Source organism: Takifugu rubripes, chromosome 4 (assembly GCF_901000725.2).
Source record: "Takifugu rubripes chromosome 4, fTakRub1.2, whole genome shotgun sequence".
Classification (NCBI taxonomy): Eukaryota; Metazoa; Chordata; class Actinopteri; order Tetraodontiformes; family Tetraodontidae; genus Takifugu; species Takifugu rubripes.
This window is the reverse complement of record NC_042288.1, coordinates 7,092,264-7,110,142: the sequence shown is the minus strand read 5'-3', so window position 1 is coordinate 7,110,142 and position 17,879 is coordinate 7,092,264. Positions and strand designations below refer to the sequence as shown.

Sequence of the window (17,879 nt, the reverse complement as noted above, 5' to 3'; positions counted from 1 at the left end):
GCATTGCCCTTGATTAAAAAAAACAATAATTGCGGAATAAAACGTTATAAATGATTAAATTCGCCTGCAATTATAGCAATAGTGTATGAGAGCTTCTACTCACCGTTAAGTTATTTACTTTACCAAAGCTGTACAGTTCATTATTTGCTCCAAACCCTCTGTGCGTAAAGGTCCGCGCGTTGCCGTGGCTCGTCCGCGCCGGGAAGTGCAGCAGGGCGCTTTGATCGTTCTCCCATGCCTCTAAATTTGTCTGATCCGTTGGCAGCGCTCAGGTCTGACCGCAGGAATCGCCTCTTAATGTGTGAAGCCGCATTCTCGTGTTATGACAACGTCTCTGGCACTGGGGGCACATGATCGATGACCGGACGCGCCGCATCGGAAAGAAAAAACTTAACGCAGGCTGTCACCGAGCGGCAAGACTTTATTAGCGTGACCGGAGGAGAGCGCGTCTCTTTTACACATGCTGCAAACCTTTAACAATTAAAGTTTGAGATCCTTCACACGAGCAGGAGTTAGAATTCGAAGAAAACTTACTCTTATTTTAAATTAAATTACTTTGCGGCTCGTGAAATGCATCCTATATATTTTTGAGACATTTAAGGGTTTATATATATATATATATACTAAATTAATTATTGTTTAACACTCACTTTTATTCAGGTGAGCAATCAACCGAATACACTGCGTAAATGTATAGTAATTAGCAACACATTTATTTTAAATGATATCATTACTTTACCTTGAATTCCCTGCAGTCGTTTATGAAAACTTTTTATATATTGATATTTTTTTCCTGCACTTTCTTTACGGCAACGCAACGAACGAGCCGATATAATATTTTTAGAGTAACTCTGTTTAAGTTGGGGGTGAGGATTAATAAGTAATGTGTGTGTGTGTGTGTGTGTGTGTGTGTGCTTGCGTGTGTGTGTGTGCGTGATAGAGGGAAAGATTAATAGAAGAGAGGATGTGGGCTCCGTCAAGTCTCTCCCAAATATTCCATGTTTTGTGGAGTTTATAGCCTGTAAAAGTTCACTTTAACGTAGATCGAGTTTTCAATCCGCCAACGATGTTTTGCTTTGAGCCTCCTCGCGAATGTGGCCTCAAACCGATCAATCAGACCCGGATCGATCATATGGGCAGCCAATAGGGGGCTCCCATTCCTTAGCCTGTCTGCCATTGGACAGCGCGGGCTGACTGGAGCGACCCATTCCGCGCTGCTGTGGGGGAGAAGGACGGAGGACTCAGAAGATGCTCCAACAGCGACTTATTTCCAAGAGACGCAGAATAAACTCTGATCCTCGGACCAAAACACTTATGTTGCTTTCACCCACAGCAAACGTAATTTCCCTAAATTACAGGCAGCCAATAGTCACGTAGAAACGGCAAAAGTGATATTTCTTTACATTAATTCCAATGAAAAAGTTCTTTTTTTCTAGTTGTGACGCACTTGGCCAGTGGTGTAGACCACAGTGCATATAGAATTTAAAGCCAGTACCACACTGCAGAAACTACTGAAACTGTATTGGCAGTTGGAAACATCCCCAACCAGATCAGAGTGGAAAGATGGATCAATAAGGTGATAATAAAGTGATCACCGCCTGATCCCAGACGCGCCAATCTGCCCTAATCATGAGCAGTTTCTAGGAGTTGAGAGGTTGAGAGGAGTGGGAGAACAAACTTAAACGTTGCTCTTCCTCCCCGTGTTGTTGCAGCTCGCAGTGAGGCTGGCCGGGCTCGCCTCGCAGGGTCCTCTCACCCCCCCGTCCTCTCCGCGCGACTTGCTGCAGCCCGGTGCGTTGTGTAAGACGCGACCTGTTATGGCCACCACTACTTCCGGGTTTCGGCAGTCTGGACGCGATCCTCCGCTCCTCCTCATCTCAACACACACATCCATTGTACAGAAACGGACAGGCGGCTCATGCATACACACGCACTCGCACATACAGACGCATACGCACACACGCTCAGCATCGATCGTGGCTCCTTTAAGAAAGCCTAAGCCAGAATTATCACCCCACCTCCTCTTGATCTCCTGTAGACGCTTTTGCATAAGAAAATCAAGCCGGGATCTGAGAGTGATCAAAGAAAACGAGAGGAGAGCTGCTTCATTTTTTAACCGTGATTGTGACCATTAACATTTAGGTGGTGCCGATTCCGTGGAGACGCGCGTCGGACCATCATTCATCCGGTACTTTTGACAAGCCCTCGCGTTTTGACTGACAGGCGGAGTGGCAAAAAACATGAGAGTCTCCAGTTTTGTTTGAGGGCTTATTTTATTTCCCTCCTGGTTTTTGAGAAGGAGCCTGACGCCGCTGCCCCGAGGATAGCCGAGGACCTATTCGCCGCGCCTGGGCTAAACTTGCACAGAAAGCGGGGTCTTGGTTTCACCGTTCTTTGGGAAAGAGCAGGCTACGGGATTTTGACTGAAACATCCTCCACGTTCATTTGGATTTTCTTTCTTCCCTTCGTCTCCACCCTGGCACCAGAGGGGATTTATCTAAACTGAAAGGACGACCAGGGAGTGAGGAGGGTTATGGCGCAACGGGTACGTAGGGCAATCCCCCCGCAAAAAGTTTCTCCAAGTCCGCTGGGCGATGTGTACGCGATTATTCACCGTGCCGTGGCTCAATGGCACACATTTCCGCACGGATTCACACTCGCGGCCAAAGTTTTTGCCGTCTTCGACACGCACGGAGACACCGTGTCATTTTTGGCGTGTTTTGGCACGGGTATTACGCACGGCCGGACTCGTTTGCTCTCCGATCCGGCCCGCCGAGGGACACTGGAAGCGCGATCATACCTCACGTCGACTGTGTTTTTTAGATTAGTTATGACAGGCCAGTTACTGGAAGCGAACTGGGGGAGGGTATGGAGGCAAAACAAACCTCCACTATTCTTTTCAGACAGTTCCATCAAGATTTTATATCGAGGGGAGCGTTTAGAATTAAACCAAATTCACCTTATTCCGCCATCGCCTCTGCTCCATCACTCAGATTTACTCCAACAAACCTTCCCAATCACCATCATAAAGCCAATGAGGTAATTTTTTGGTAATGAGGTGATGACAAACGCTTTGATTCATACACCCCAGGACTGCCTGAGAACAGAGGCTGGGATCTTCACACGGGGAGCAAAGAGTGCAAACGCAGGGACGTCAGAGACTTTCCAGTTTGCACTGAGGCTGCATCACGCTGGGGTTTGCACCTTTGCCTTCAGGGTGAAAATGCTTTGAGTGATAATGCCTTTTACTCTGTCCCCTCATTGCGTTTGGCACAGCTCGAAAGCTTTATCAATAATTCACGCTTTTAAAATTCCGTGAAGATTTTCTTTGAGGAATTCCTCTTGCTTGTCCACCATATTAAAGTATTTAAAATCTATAGAACAACAGCGCGGAGGTGATAAAGGCAATCAGCTCGAAAGGGAAAATTCAGATTAAGTGAATAACACGTTTATAAGCTCCTGTTGCTTCCACTAATCACAGTGTTTCTGATCCGTAATAACACGCTGCACAACTACGCGTCTTTCAAAATTAGAAAACACTTGCAAGGACCGAGATTTCAGGCGTTTACTCTTACACAAACAACAGCCATAATATTTTGAACAAATTCAACAATTCATATTTCATCCCATAAATATCCAAGCACGTTCTTGCAAATAAGTTCTTTTATTTTAAAAGAAATGCCTCCTTCGTCTGCTCAGCCTGAAGTCTTGATAGCAGAACTTGCAGAACTATTTTTTTTTAAACCCAAAGCTCTATTAACTCCTCTAAAAAATTACGACAAATATTGAAGCATGCAAATAAAAAGTTACCGTCGTTTTACTTATTTTTAAAGTGAGGAACTATAATTCAAACCTCAACTCGCCAACCTAAAAACTTTGAGAATATAGCACACACACACACACACACACACACACACGCACACACACACACACACACACACACACACACAACTTTAGTTTTTCAGTAAAGTTCTGGGCATGTTTGACTTATTTGCCTCCTGTGTGTTTGTGCAGTACGAAGACTTGCCCCACTACGGGATGGACGGGGTGGGCATCCCGACCACCATGTACGGAGACCCGCACGGCGCCCGGTCCATGCAGGCGGTGCACCTCAACCATGGGCCCCAGCTGCACTCTCACCAGTACCCGCACACCGCCCACACCAACACCATGCCTCCCAGTATGGGCTCATCGGTTAACGACGCGCTCAAGAGAGATAAAGACGCGATATACGGGTAAGTGCGAGGCTGCAGTCCGCGGGCAAACGGACTGTCTGGCGGGGCTGACGTGCGTGATCCAGCCAGACGTGGGACAGTCGTGAGTGCTGCAGATGCAGAGTGACTGCCGTGCAGGAGAAAAGAAGGATAATCATGGCCGGATCGCGCCTGGGACTGCAGAGCAGAGCTGGAGCTGCAGCGCTGGAGAAGAAAACTTTGGTTCTAACTTTAATCTGGGGGATTTTTTTTTGGGATTACTATTCGGTTTTTTAATCGCGTTTCTATTGAAGTAACAATTAGACAAATTAAAGTGATAAAGAAAATGTTGAGATATTTTTTTTTCCATTTTGGTGAGAATTGTTTAGGAGCCCATGCAATATATTAAATTAAATTTTAGAATGACCTTGTCACGGTGTAGGGAATTAAAACTTCCCCCCCAAAAAATGTATCGGATCCAAGTATCGCCCGTTAACTCTTAGAATAACACACATTTAAGCAACGGGGTTAATCCGTTTTAATTAAAATTACCACATAAAAGGTTTACGTGTCACCTTTAATTTATTACAGTTTATTTTAAATCCGAGCATGTTCACTGCTATCAAAGCTAATAGTGCTAGTTTGACCGTCGTAAAGTTTGGATCCCCTCGTCAAGAGCTCCATATTTACTCTTATGTGTTCAACAACAAACACTCATCAAATGTGCGCGCATTAGGGCGCCTGCAGCCCCCAAACACATACGCGCGCCTACTGGATCCAAATGGAGACTTGAGGAAGAAAGTGTTTGACTGACTCTAAAGCTTTTATACTATTAGGTGCAACTAGATTTAATCACAGAGTCTGCTGGCTGTTTGCAGCCTTTCTCCGAGCGTCTGCATAATATAATAGCAGGGCTGCTGCAGCAACAGTCCCCATGGGCGAGTTGTTGAGGAGTAGCATGGCTGGCTAAATCTAGCCTGGAGTAGTCTTGACCCCGGCGCTGTTCTCTCTGGTGACATTTGCTATTGTGTGTGTTCCCAGGCACCCCCTGTTCCCCTTGCTTGCACTGATTTTTGAGAAATGTGAATTAGCGACTTGCACCCCCAGAGAGCCCGGGGTGGCGGGAGGAGACGTCTGTTCATCGGAATCTTTCAATGAAGACATAGCAGTGTTTGCAAAACAGGTCAGGAAAGTTTGACTTTAAAAAAAAAAAGCCTGCGTGGTGGAATCTTTATCTGACACTGACTGCGTAAAGTTAATTATGGTTTCTGAGAACAAAGCGTGAGTTTAAATGTAGATTTTTTTATACTCGCTGTGCGTAAAAGACGATTTAATTCACCAATTTACATTTTACCTTAATTTGTATTCACATGTTTTACTGAAATGTTTTTTTTTTTTACTTTTAGATTCGGGCGGAAAAACCTTTATTTTCATCAAATCCAGAATTGGATAATCTGGTAAGATTGGTTCAATAATTCAGATCGTATCTGCATGTTAATTACGCGTGTGTCAGAGACGCGTGGGGCTGTAAAGTAAGGCAGAACTGGAGGTGGTGTTCTCTGTTTGGGGCTCTTTGATATCACCCCCGGTTGAATGTGCAAATGAAGGGCGGCTGTTGGACAGCTGTCAGAAACCTTTCAGCTGCCTGGAAAAACAGTCAATTCCTGGTCCTACTGTCCGGTTTGGTACAGTTGGTGGCTGAGAGAAAAGCTCCAGCACCGGTTTCCACGGTCTGCTGACCATATTACAATACGTCCAAACTGTATCAGTTCTATATAAAACCCATCACGTCAAATTTGTGTCGAGCATAAAACTGTTTATCACCCAAAGATGCGAGTGGCTTATTTATTCCATTGTGTTATTGTTATTTGAAATTTTTCAGATGATTCAAGCCATTCAAGTTTTACGATTTCATCTTCTGGAGCTGGAGAAGGTAATATTCTCTCATCATCTCTTTCCAACGTGCCTCGTCAAACCTACATGGGCCGCACTTGCAGAAATGCATTTTTGCTCGTCGCTTGTAATTAGCGTCAAAATCAATCACGGGGCCATTTCTCCTCCGCGTTTAATCACGACGCAAGCTGTTACAAGTGGAACGGCCAGCGCAGAGCTCCCAGCCCGAACCTCTCCGCGCGTTTTAATGAAATTTTATGTCGGCAGAAATTGCACGCAAGGTGAACCATACATGCGAACTTTGTAGGTTTTAGAAACAAGTCTTCGCAGAGGGTGAAAAGGCCCCGGGCAGCCTTGTGTGGGAGGGGGGACGGGGGGGCACTGTCTGAAGGGCTGCGTATCAGATGGACTCCAGTAGCATGTGCCGTCAGTCTAACCGTGATGTGAACCATCATCAAAGCAGTTTAAACGGTTTTTTTTTCTTTCCCCTAAGCGTGTTCTCGCGCACTCGCTCCTCTTTGGAAATGTCTGGAGCAAAAGAAACTCCAAATGAACTTGCCCTGCGCGTTTCTCCCCACGGCTGACCTTTCCTGGGCGCCAGGATGCGCCGCGTTGGCAGTGATAATGTAATAAGCAGCAGAAATTACACAGTTTACCTTAAATGTCAGTCAAGCGGGTCACAGTCCTCTAATGGCCACTACCCGGGGCACCAATGGCGGATTTAACACGGATGTTGAGTGCGTTGTCGCCCCTGAGCCCTCTTGTCACTGTCAATTTTCAACGATATCTCTATTTTGAGTGCAGTAAGAAAACAAAAAAAAGTTATTAAAAGGTTTCTGCGGAGCGCAAAGCTCTGATCTCCGCGCGCAGGATTTTAAATGGAAACATTTTTGGAAAAACGGGAGAAAAACACGGACTTTGGAAGGTGGTAGAGAGATCACACCTGTGAAATTACCCGTTTGCCTCAGCGTGTGCGTGTATGTGTGTGATGCTCTGTTTAGGGTGTGTGTGACGGTCTGCCACTCTCTCTCTCTCCACCCCCCCACCCCCTGTAGGTACACGAGCTGTGTGATAATTTCTGTCATCGGTACATCAGCTGCTTGAAAGGAAAGATGCCCATCGACTTGGTCATAGACGAGCGGGAGTGCGGCTCCAAATCAGACAGTGAGGAGATCACGAGATCATCGGTGGCCCTCGATCAGGTACACCCACCCCCTCCCCCTCCCTTGCTGGCTATTCACTCATTCTGGGTCACTCCTATTTGCATAATGATTACGGCCTTTTACATTCCATCCATCGGAATGAAGAAATTGGGAATAATGTCGCCATTATTGGCCCATTAAGACCTGAACCCAGGACCGACCCGGGGAGATTAGCTGGAAAAATCGCCGCCACAAAGCTGACCCGCTTCGTGTCGATTTTAATTTAGTGCCACTCTCCACTTTTCTGGCCCCTCTTCTCTCCCTTCCTGGACCCAAACGGAGCGCTGCCGGCTCGTCAGTCCTGTGCGGCCCAGGAGAGAGCAGCAGCAGGCTGGGCTGCAGAGTTTGAGGTGCTTCGGTTCCGCCACTGCTGAGTTCACGGTTCATTAGGCGTCTTGTCAGTATTTTTTTCTTAGACATGAGTGCACATTGCTTATCGAGACCCCCGCGTCTCCTCCTCCTTTATTTCGCTCAGGGCGCACAGATTTAGCAGCAATCAAAAGGTTTATATTTGAAAGCTATAGAAACGGCGGACATTAAAGGTAGATTAGGGAGTGTTTCCTTTTGTGCCGATTTCAGAGATAACCACAGTCTTCATTATGTGCTCCACTGACTGTTGGCACTCCGGGGACATTGTAGTGTGCGCGCAGGCATGACCCTAATGGCCCATACACTGCCGTTAAATAATGATAACAGAAACCAATGATTAGAATTATGCAAATCTGGGTTTTCAGCCATTAATAGCTGCAGCCATTTGTGCTGCACTGACAGGGTTGCGGGCTATGAGACGACTTTTCACCAAGTTAAACTCTCCCAGTCAGAGTCGCGCGGAGAGCGTCGGCTATGGATCCCGACGAGGGAAAAGAAATCAAGTGTCCAAATTAAAGGGATTAGTCGGATTGTCCGACATAAAAAGTAATGAAGCGATTAGACTAAATAATTTAAATCCGTGGACTTCCATATGGTTGAGTGGCTGGTCTGAGAGAATCAGCCACTGGCTTTTATGTTCTGTGCTGAATGGTTGGACTGGGAGCCCGTGTGGGAAGACCCCCACCCCGCCGCGCATGCACTCTTCCATCCCAGGCCCTTATGGCTGATTATGTAAATGAGAAAGATCACCCGGAAGATAATACTTCATTTAATCCAGAAGCAGAATTAAATAACACAGACGCCACTTGTGCATTTAAGTGTCTCTTTGAAGGGTTTATTGTTCTCACTGGGAGATTTCAGTTGTCAAAAGTTTTTTTTTTTCTTTTTTAATAGATAGGTCAAGGCATAGGCTTTATGATATATAGATATGGAAATAGAGTCTCTTAAAGCCCTTGGGTTTCTAGGTATATGAAGAAAATTATGTTGTGCTCGGGGCACTTATCCAGATCTTTAATTGTCTGTAAGATGGAGACATGGCCTATTTTAATACACGACAGTCCCCACGTATGGCCCATTCAGGGCAAATCCACGTAAGCTCGTATTAATGCCGCTATGTCAGGGTAATAAAAATGACCTACAGGCAGAGTTTGCATCATAAATGCAAAGAAAACTTTCTGACAGATATGTCAAATTGAGAGATGGGCTCATGTTCCAATAGGATAACATGGGGAGCGTCCACAGAAGCAGGCTGTGTGTAATGGGCATATCCAAACAGGCAGAGGGTGCGTGCCTCTCACTCTGAATACTTACATTGTCAGTGTAATGGAAGCACACTTCAGAACTTACTAGGGGTTTGAATATATATATTTCCAGTGTTGTGGGCTATTTTTGCGTGACATCTTATCTGCTGTTGTTAGGCAGCGACATCCTTAACGAATTTGCGTTTTTGTGTGTGCATTATCTCTTCCCATATGTATTTTTAATATATGCCCTCGGGCATAAAGTTGAAGTGGACTGGAAAAAAATGCTGAAAATTTGCACAAAAGAACAATGTTAACAAGAGGGAGACAGCAGGCTCATTTATTCATAAACCAATTTATTCCAGTAAGGCGACTGCGGCAGCCCAGAAAAAAAAAATACTTTGAATTTATTAAACTCAACAATCCAACAACGGTGAGTCTCGCGCTGCATTATACACCCTTGCGTCATAAGGGTAATTTTCCAAAAATTCTCGTCTTTACATTGTTTTTCGAGTCCGCCCCTGCGCATATGGAGGAGGGAAAGCAGCATAGCTGAGAGGTGAAGAAGTCAAGGAGGCTCTGCACTGGCTTGTGAATGTAGCTCAGCCAGTTTGGGCTCACCCTCCTCTGTTTGTGTGTTTCTTTTTTCTGTGTAGGTGTGTATGTGTGCAAATATGCTCAAGCTGTGTGCATGCATCTGTCTGCAAGCGTGTGTGTGTGTGTGTGTGCATGCGTGCGTGTGTGTGTATTCAGACTGGCTTGATAAATGCAGCACCCCCCTCAGGTGCTATGTGAGTGGAGTGACTGCTAGCACCAGTTGGACTTCTTTAACTCTTTCCTTGCTGCTCTCTACCAATCCTCCCCTTCCTCAGCTCCAGCTGCATATTTCCAGTTGTCCCATTATTGGTACGAGCATTAATTCGAATCCGGCTGCATGTAAATGAAAAAAAAACAGCACAATTTCTACTATTGTAAGTGAATCTCACAGAGGCATTTAATGACCAAAACATATTGCTCCTTGCTGTGGAAATGTGGCATCACTGGTGATTGTGTCTCCTTCTACCGGGAACACGGGTTCACTTGATCCCACGGAAGTGCAGAGGAACAGCAAGGCTGCACATCGTTTGCACAGTTGTCTTTAATTGCACAACGCACATGGGGAGGGACTGCAATTTGCTAATGAACTCCAAGGGCCCTGGCTCTCTGCTGTAGAGCAGAACACCACTAATAGTGTTGAGGACTCACTCCAAGTCTCAAGAGCTCCTCTTCCTGATTGAGCCGTGCAGCCTGAAGTGGGGTGGAAATAATTGAAATTTCTCTTCAAAATATTCTCTGCCTGCCTTTTTTGTGGGCGCCAGAGTCGTCAGCGAGTGCTCAGCAGTTGATTTGTTGAGTTCATTTTGTTGAGAGGTTTTTTTTTTCACAAGAGAGGTGCTGATTTGAACGATTTTGTTGAAATCATCAAAAGAATGCTGTTGAAATCTAAGCAGGTGATGCTCATTTGTTGGTTAGCTTTAGCGTTGCGGTCAGGGTGTAAGAATTTACGCTTGATAACGCTGTTTTGGCATCTTTTTACAAACAATTGTCACTGTTATTCCATACAAGTGCTGGTTTCCAGGTCAGTGAGACCCAGCAGTGTTAGTTTAGGTAACTTTGGTAGTCAAAGGGTGACCCCTACTACCTCCCCCAACAATTCAATAGAAACCCTGACCGCTGGGGTCAGCCACTCTTTTCCTAATCAGTACACCGCTATCGCTAATCTATCCGCCTCTCGTTTAAGTATGGATCGAGTTTCAGTCAGCTTCACGGGCTCGCACACATTCCATCCCTCTCCTACAGTGGCACGCTGCTGCTCTTCATACAAAGTTGAATCGTCGCGGCAATTGTCGGTAATAGCAGCTTTTGTCGTTGAATAGAGGAGAGGTTTGAACCCCCTCCCTCCTCTGCACCCCTTTCTCCTCTTCCCTCCCATGAACTACCCCCTTTTTTCTCCTACTGGAGAGTGAATGCGGGGCGGCTGTTAAGGATTCAACAAGTGATACAAAGAGGCGACCACGTGACTTGTGTGTTCCTTAGCCTCTTTATTATTGCGGTGGAATAGCAAGTAGGGGTGATTCTGATTAAGCAAATCAGGGCCAGTGTGAGTTCAAAGAACATGAATATGAGGAGCTAAGTCTCTACTTCTATATGGAGTGTCAGAATTCTGCTCTTGGCAAATGTAGAAGTTGTCATCTTATAAATGAACACAGCCCACCAAAAAGTCCTCGGCTTGTGTATCCAGACACTTATGATGGGGTGGCCACGTATGTCCGAGAGGCCTGCTGCGGTTTCTTTGGTTAAGTAAACAATAACCTGGCTTAACACGTGTGTATTTAGCTAATGGAAAGTTCCTCTCCCCCTTAACCCCCTGCAAGCTTCTGACAATGGCTGCCGTCACAAACAGCCCGTCTCCAAGGGATCCGGCGAGAACATCCCGTGGCCCTGGCTGCGGCTCGGGCTAAGCTAGGCTAATGAAGAAGCCGCAGTAAAACATGTCATTAAGAAATTACGGCTGCCTTTTCACCAACAGCTGAAAGAAAGGGAAAAAAAGTGCTTTGTTTGGGGTTAGGTAGCACAGAGAGCACTCGAGTTAATGTTTCTGTTTGGATTTCAGCTCACAGCAGCTAAACAAGGAGCCTGTAGTGAGAACTGAGGCGGAAGAGGCCTCAGAGGGAAAAAAAAATCAGTTTGTGAGTTTTTGCAAGTGTCATCTAAATTTAAAAGCTTGGGTAATTATCTTAAACATGTAATTATCTTTAGTTGTCTCTATGAGGTTAACGTACTGGTTTTCAAAAGCCGATTGAAGAATACCTGAAGGCTATTCAACGTAGCATACTTTACTTACTCAAGAGACCAAATCCAGTTTTCTCCCTCACCCCCTTCAGCAATTATAAGGTTATTTCTTCTTCTTTGTCTATTGTGAAGAGTTGGGGAGGAAGGGAGCACCGAGCAGAAGAGAAGGGAGGGGTGTCTTTTGCTTTCTCGCTCTTTTTTTTTGACCCGTGCATACCATTATCAAACCCTCTTTTCATTTTGGAAAGCGCTAATATTGCGGCGAGGGGAGAGAAGGGGCGGAGAAAGCGGAGAAGGAAGAAGAAGTCGGCCCAGTTGGGCAAGCACTCGTCTGGCTGGTTATCAGAGAGGCAGATCCTGCTTTATCTAGTCACAGCGAAAGCAAAGTAAACAGGAATGTACAATAGCTGGCCTTTCACTGACAGCTTCCCCGCCAACATGCAGCTGAGTGCGGGAATGTGTTCGGAGTGAGCGCGAGCCATCTCGCTGCCGCTGTAGCGCATGGCATTCCCGCAGCTTTGGACCGCAAAGGTCAAAAACGGTGTTAAAGAAAACAACTACAGAGAACAGATGCACCAAAGCATTCTGGGGAATGGAGTAGCCCAACTGTCATCTTTGATTCAGATGTACCACCACTGAAGAGTGTTGCCGTGTGGGGGGTTATTTGGATATTTATGTCTGCACCGTTAAGTATGCACATACGATTATTCCTGCACGCTTGCTGGCACCGAGTAAATATCCATATCACCACAAAAGATATTTCAGAGGGGGGGAAAGAGCAGAGGGTGGTGGTGGAGGGGGCACAACAACAACCTTAGCCATTTTCTTTATTATGGCAAATGAATTGGCAAGGCAACATTTTTTGCATGAGTGCTTGTATGATATGGGGCCTGGCACAGCACGAACCTCCCCCCCCCCCCCCTCTGCATCTTAGACGCAGCACAATGAGAAGGCACTGGATTGGAATGCCTCACCGATCATAGCGGAATCAGAATTTCCAGCAAGGAAAATCTTTTCACGGCGAATTAGGGTGGTGGAGAGAAGAAAAACGGTAATGAAAAAAGAGGGGTGGGGGGGGGAGGCATGTGTGGCTCACAAACAGGGTTCCCTCTGCTTGGCGCGGCAGATTTAAGAACTTTAGCTAAAGCTAGACAGAATAGAATGTGGAAAATTGAATTTACTAAACAATTAGGCATTGAATTAATCTACATCCTGCACAGGAGAAAGAGAGAGAGAGCGAGAGAGAGAGAGGGATGGAGGGAGGTAGAGAGAGCGAGAGAGAGAGAGAGATGGAGGGAGGTAGAGAGAGCAAGAGAGAGACCATGGTGGCTCATTAAGGGGACAGAATAAATGAGGTGTGTGTTTGTCCTCTGTTTCCTCCATCTTTCTGTATTCCCATCTATCACAGACCATTTTGTTCCATCAGCACCGTGAGCACTAGTTTTGTTGGCACATGGTGCGTGTGTGTGTGAGTGTGTGTGTCTGTGAGTGTGTGTGCTTTAAACACAGTGTGCTGTTGTTAAATAGGGCTTTGACTACAGCAGTTGTGTGATGTTCTGTTTGCTGTTCTGTTTGCTAAAGGTAGTCTTAGGCTCTGTGCAGGTGAGGGGAAAAAAAGGGGTATTTTATTTGTGCACGGGTGTGTGCACGGGTGTGTGCACGTGTGATGTGCGCCTGGTGCGGTTTTGTGTGATCTCAGCCGTGTGCGTATTAATTGCGGGTTAGATCAGCGCCTGGGCCCGCTCTGACCAAGGGGTGGCCTGTGATTATAAATAAACTTCCTGTCCCCACGGAGATGCCACCAGGTCCTGTCTCGGCCCCACCCCCTTTCCCCGTGGGGCCTCAGCGGCCAGCTCCCGGCAGGCTCAGCTCTCTTTTGTTCAATTACAGCAAACGCGGTAGTTTGCCATCTCTCCTCCACGTTGTAATTATATTTTCAAGTGGAATTTGTTACAGAATTAAAACAAAAAGAAAAAAAAAAAAGAAAAAACATATCGTTTTCGCGAGCCGGGGCTCTTGGGTTCTTGAATACTTACTGTCCGGTCCCCGGGGTGCTGTGCTATTCTGTTTCGCAGAGCTCTGAATAAACAAGCTCTGCTCATTTTTAACAGCTCCACATTTGGAGGAGCTGGCAGAAGCCGAGGTTAACCGTTTGCTTGCCGAGCATGTGGTCTGGATTACCTCACTTCTGAGGTTCTCTGAAGGTTCGCGCTCATGCACGGGTGTTTCATTTTTAGCGTCCCGCAGTATGAAAAAAAAGTCTGTGAGAGCTGAATATAAAAAAAAAAGAATTTCTTATCTTATCCCCGTGAAAATCACAGTTTATCTCCCTGATCACAATCCCAGTCATGGCTTGTTCTGTGACTTTCCTCTTTATTGCAAAGCCTCAGAGCTCACTTTAGAAAACAATGATTTTATCATCCATGTAAGCGCGAGGATAATCTCACAGGCCAGGAACATCCAACGGGCCCTAATGCACCCCAAAATGAATTTTCTCTTATTCTACTACACTTACATTTAGTTTAAAGCACGCGCCTTTCCTCCAAAATCAAACAGAAAGAAGTCTTTCTCACCCTGGCATCATAATCCGATTAAAACCAGTTGCTCCGCCTGAGGTTTCTTGGACCCTCACATGTAACTCAAACATCCCGTTGCCCTTTAATATCAGTTTCATTTGCTTAGTATAAAACACAGATAGGCACATGCTTGTGGCAGAGGAGGCTCAAAGTGTGTGTGTTTGTTTGTAAGATGTTTCCTTGTATTGTGAAATCCTCTTCTCTCCCATCTTGCATTAATGTTGCTTCTCTGAATCACAAAGATAAGATGTTACATCTGCTTTAGTTTGTGTTTTATACATTGTTTATCTCTCTCTCCCGCCCTCCCTCTCTCTGTATGTGTGTATGTCTTGTCTGGACCACCTGGTCCCCACTAGACTGCTATGTTGTGTCCAAACGTGGGCCATCCATCTTTTTTGTGTCCTTCTGGTCAGCTCAGAGCGCTTTTACAGACGTGTGTAGCAATACTTATTTATCTCTTTCTGGTTCTGCTCAGTTCTGCTCGGATGACATCACTCTCTGGCTCTGGCTGCAGTCTATCTGAAGTTGTAGCTGTTTTGTATTTTCATCTGCTAGCGGTTTGAGCCAAATGGAGGCAGCCGTGGGTTGCATGCCTTTGAAATCCAGGGGAAACAATGCAGCATGTTTGCTTGCTGTTTCATCCAGGCTCTTCTCTTTATTAACCTCTGAAACCGTTTCACACGTTCAACGCCGACTGATTTCTTCCGTCTCCAACAGACGTCCTGGAACAGAGATCACGACGACACGGCGTCCACGCGCTCTGGAGGGACGCCGGGCCCGTCCAGCGGCGGACACACGTCACACAGCGGTGACAACAGCAGCGAACAGGGTAAGATACTCCCCCCCCCACCCCGGAGGAATACACCAGGAGATATAGGGCTGTTATGTTTTGGCTCAGAGAGAGGTCAGAGGTCGTAACCAGGGAAACCCTGTCACTGTACGGCTCGTGGGTGCTTTGGCAGAGCAGACTCGGTGTGCTGGAAAGCTAAATTGAATTAGCTGTTTCTGTTTTCAGTTCTTTGGCATCCAGTCACATCACATCAGAGCAAACGTCTGTGTTTGCGGTCTCAATATTCAAGACTCGGTTTCGATTTTACGTGCTGTTGGGTTGACTTGCAGGAGTCGATCTGATTACAAGGATTCACACCCAAGCGACAGCTTGCAACTTTGTCTACAAGTGGATTTAATGTCTCAATTTGCAACATATAAACGTTGCGTGTGACATAATTAAGGTTTGTTCAGAGCTTTGCATTCTAAGAATTAGCATGTGTGTGTGTGAGAGAGAGAGAGAGAGAGAGAGGAGGAAAAGCAGAGGCAGCAGAGGGAGAATGGGCTGTTATTGGGGGCAGCGCTGCGAACAAACTGTAGGCAAAAAAGCAACTTCATATATTATTGAAGGCGATGTCAAGGCAAACAGTTTGCAGGGTTGCCAGTGCCAGGAGGCAGAGCCTGGGTGGGAGCAGAGAGCGCCGCCATGCCTTCCACTCCAATGAGCAGCCATTTATATAGTCAACCCACACACACACACACACACACACACACACACACACACGGTCTCTCTGCCTCTCTTTGTCTGTCTCTCATCCTGTCTTTTTGTGTCTTTCCCACACGTTCTGTCTCTTTCTGAACATTGAAGCTGAGAGACTGAGAGGTCTCTGAGAGACACGTGTGGTGGTAAAAACAAGGAAATAGACGCATGACGTGGAAGAGGAGAACACTGATAGAAAAAGGAGACATCACAGGACAACACAAAGCGATGCTGAGTGTGTTTCTACATGTGTGTATCCGCTCACAACGATGACTAATCATCTGAGGGAGGAGCCGATTGGCTGTGCTAATGAGCGTGCTCTTCATTGGGTTCTTTCCTGCTGTGACCTTTGTCTTACATTGACCAAAACAGTGCTTCATTTTTCACATCTTTGACAAATATAGGGCCCCCCCTTCCTCTATCCGGACCTCCTCACTGTCATAGTACATTTTAAGTATCTCTTTGTTGCTGAAGTTGATCAGAGAGGAAAATTTAGGCTTGTCTGTTTTTTGTGTTTTAGGGTTAGGGTCATCGTATTGAACGGGATTCTTTGAAGTGTTTGCCTCTAAAATGGTGCGTTTAAGGTCCTATTGGTGAACTACAGAGATTCATATGATGTAGGAATTTAGATTATTGTTTTAGATTTTAGAAGCGGGTACTATTGCACAGTAACAGGAGACATTACAGTCTACACACACACACACACACACACACACACACACACACACACACACACACACACACACCCGGGAGGCCATCTTGGATTGCTTTCAGCTTCATTTGGGTTAAGATATGTGCCACGTCACGTTGACTCTGGTAAACTGTGTGTCAGTCACTCTGTAATCCCAGTAAGCTGGTTATTTATCTGTTTGGCACTTTGCTCGCTCTCTCCCAGACTGTCTCCTCCCTCGTTCTCTCTTTCATCTCTGCATCCTCCCTCTCTTCTCCAGTTTTCCCTTGTCTCCCTCCTACTCTCTCGTCTCCCTCTTTTATTTTGCTCTCGGTCGGTTTCTCTTTCCTTGTGATCCCCGATGCTTCTCTTTCACTCTCCTCCCTCTTTGCTTTGCTCCATACCTCCCACTCACTCTAAAAACTCTATCTTTGTTTATCCTTCTTCTTTTCCCACCTGTCTTTGTTCTTTTCGCTCTTTGTCTTCCCCGTCTCTCTCTCTCTCTTGCGTTTTTTAAAAATCTTGTCTGTTTTCCTCTGTCCTTTCTTCTTTAGTTTTATTGCTGTTTCCCTTTCACACTCTCTCCTCTCACTTTATCCTCATCGTCGTTCTCTTTCTCTCTTTAACCTTCTTGCATTCTACATTCTTTCCATCCAGCCCTCTTTTCTTATTTCAACTTTTCATCCCCCAACCTCCTTCTTTACCTTTTACAGATTACTCTCGGACTGACCTTTCCCTCTCATGTCCCTCCTCTGCTTTCTTCATTTTCCTCTCCATCTGCACAGCTACAGGCCACCTTTCTCTCCTTCAGCCATTCCCCCCTTCTTTATTTCATCTAACCTTTATTCTGCCCCCTTTGCTCTTTCTCCTCAGTGGATTATAACATCTTGCTCTCCCATCGTTCACTCAGCATCTTTCTGAGTTGATCGATAAGCTAACATTTGTTGAGACACCGGAGGTGATCTGACAATGAGAAATTAAAGCGTAAATGCTGTCCAAACAGAACATGCTGCCTTTATTTTTGCCTGTGGTGACAGTTCTCCCCTGCTGGGCTGTGGGTTATGGCTGCTTATGCTTTTGACCACAATACCGATGGTATTTTTTAGCGCTGAATTCCATTCACAGAAAAAAGCGAGAAAGGATTTGTATTTGCCACACACGTCATTTAAAACAGTCCTGCGTGTTTCAGTCTTTCTCTAAGAGAACACATAAGACAGATTTTTGTTTATTTATTCTTATTTCTCTGGGATGTCTTTGTAAACATCCACTAGCTGTAATGGGGAGAATCACAGAGACTCCCTATAGTTAATTAGTCCCACTCCATTAGCCAAGCTGTTTCCTTGCTAGGTCCAACCAACAGGCTCCTTTGTTTTGT

General features: G+C 45.8%; 1 protein-coding gene across 1 annotated transcript in view; it reads left to right on the top strand.

Annotated features, from left to right (window-relative positions):
- Nucleotides 1-1,827: 1,827 nt before the first annotated feature.
- LOC101073206 (homeobox protein Meis1) overlaps nt 1,828-17,879 on the top strand; it is a 61,898-nt gene continuing 45,846 nt past the window's right edge. Inside the window, exons 1-7 of the mRNA XM_011603091.2 lie at nt 1,828-2,545; nt 4,015-4,235; nt 5,235-5,376; nt 5,600-5,650; nt 6,076-6,126; nt 7,142-7,288; nt 15,024-15,135. Coding sequence (XP_011601393.1) covers nt 2,534-2,545; nt 4,015-4,235; nt 5,235-5,376; nt 5,600-5,650; nt 6,076-6,126; nt 7,142-7,288; nt 15,024-15,135 — 736 coding nt within the window. The 5' untranslated portion in view covers nt 1,828-2,533. The remainder of the gene's footprint in view (nt 2,546-4,014; nt 4,236-5,234; nt 5,377-5,599; nt 5,651-6,075; nt 6,127-7,141; nt 7,289-15,023; nt 15,136-17,879) is intronic.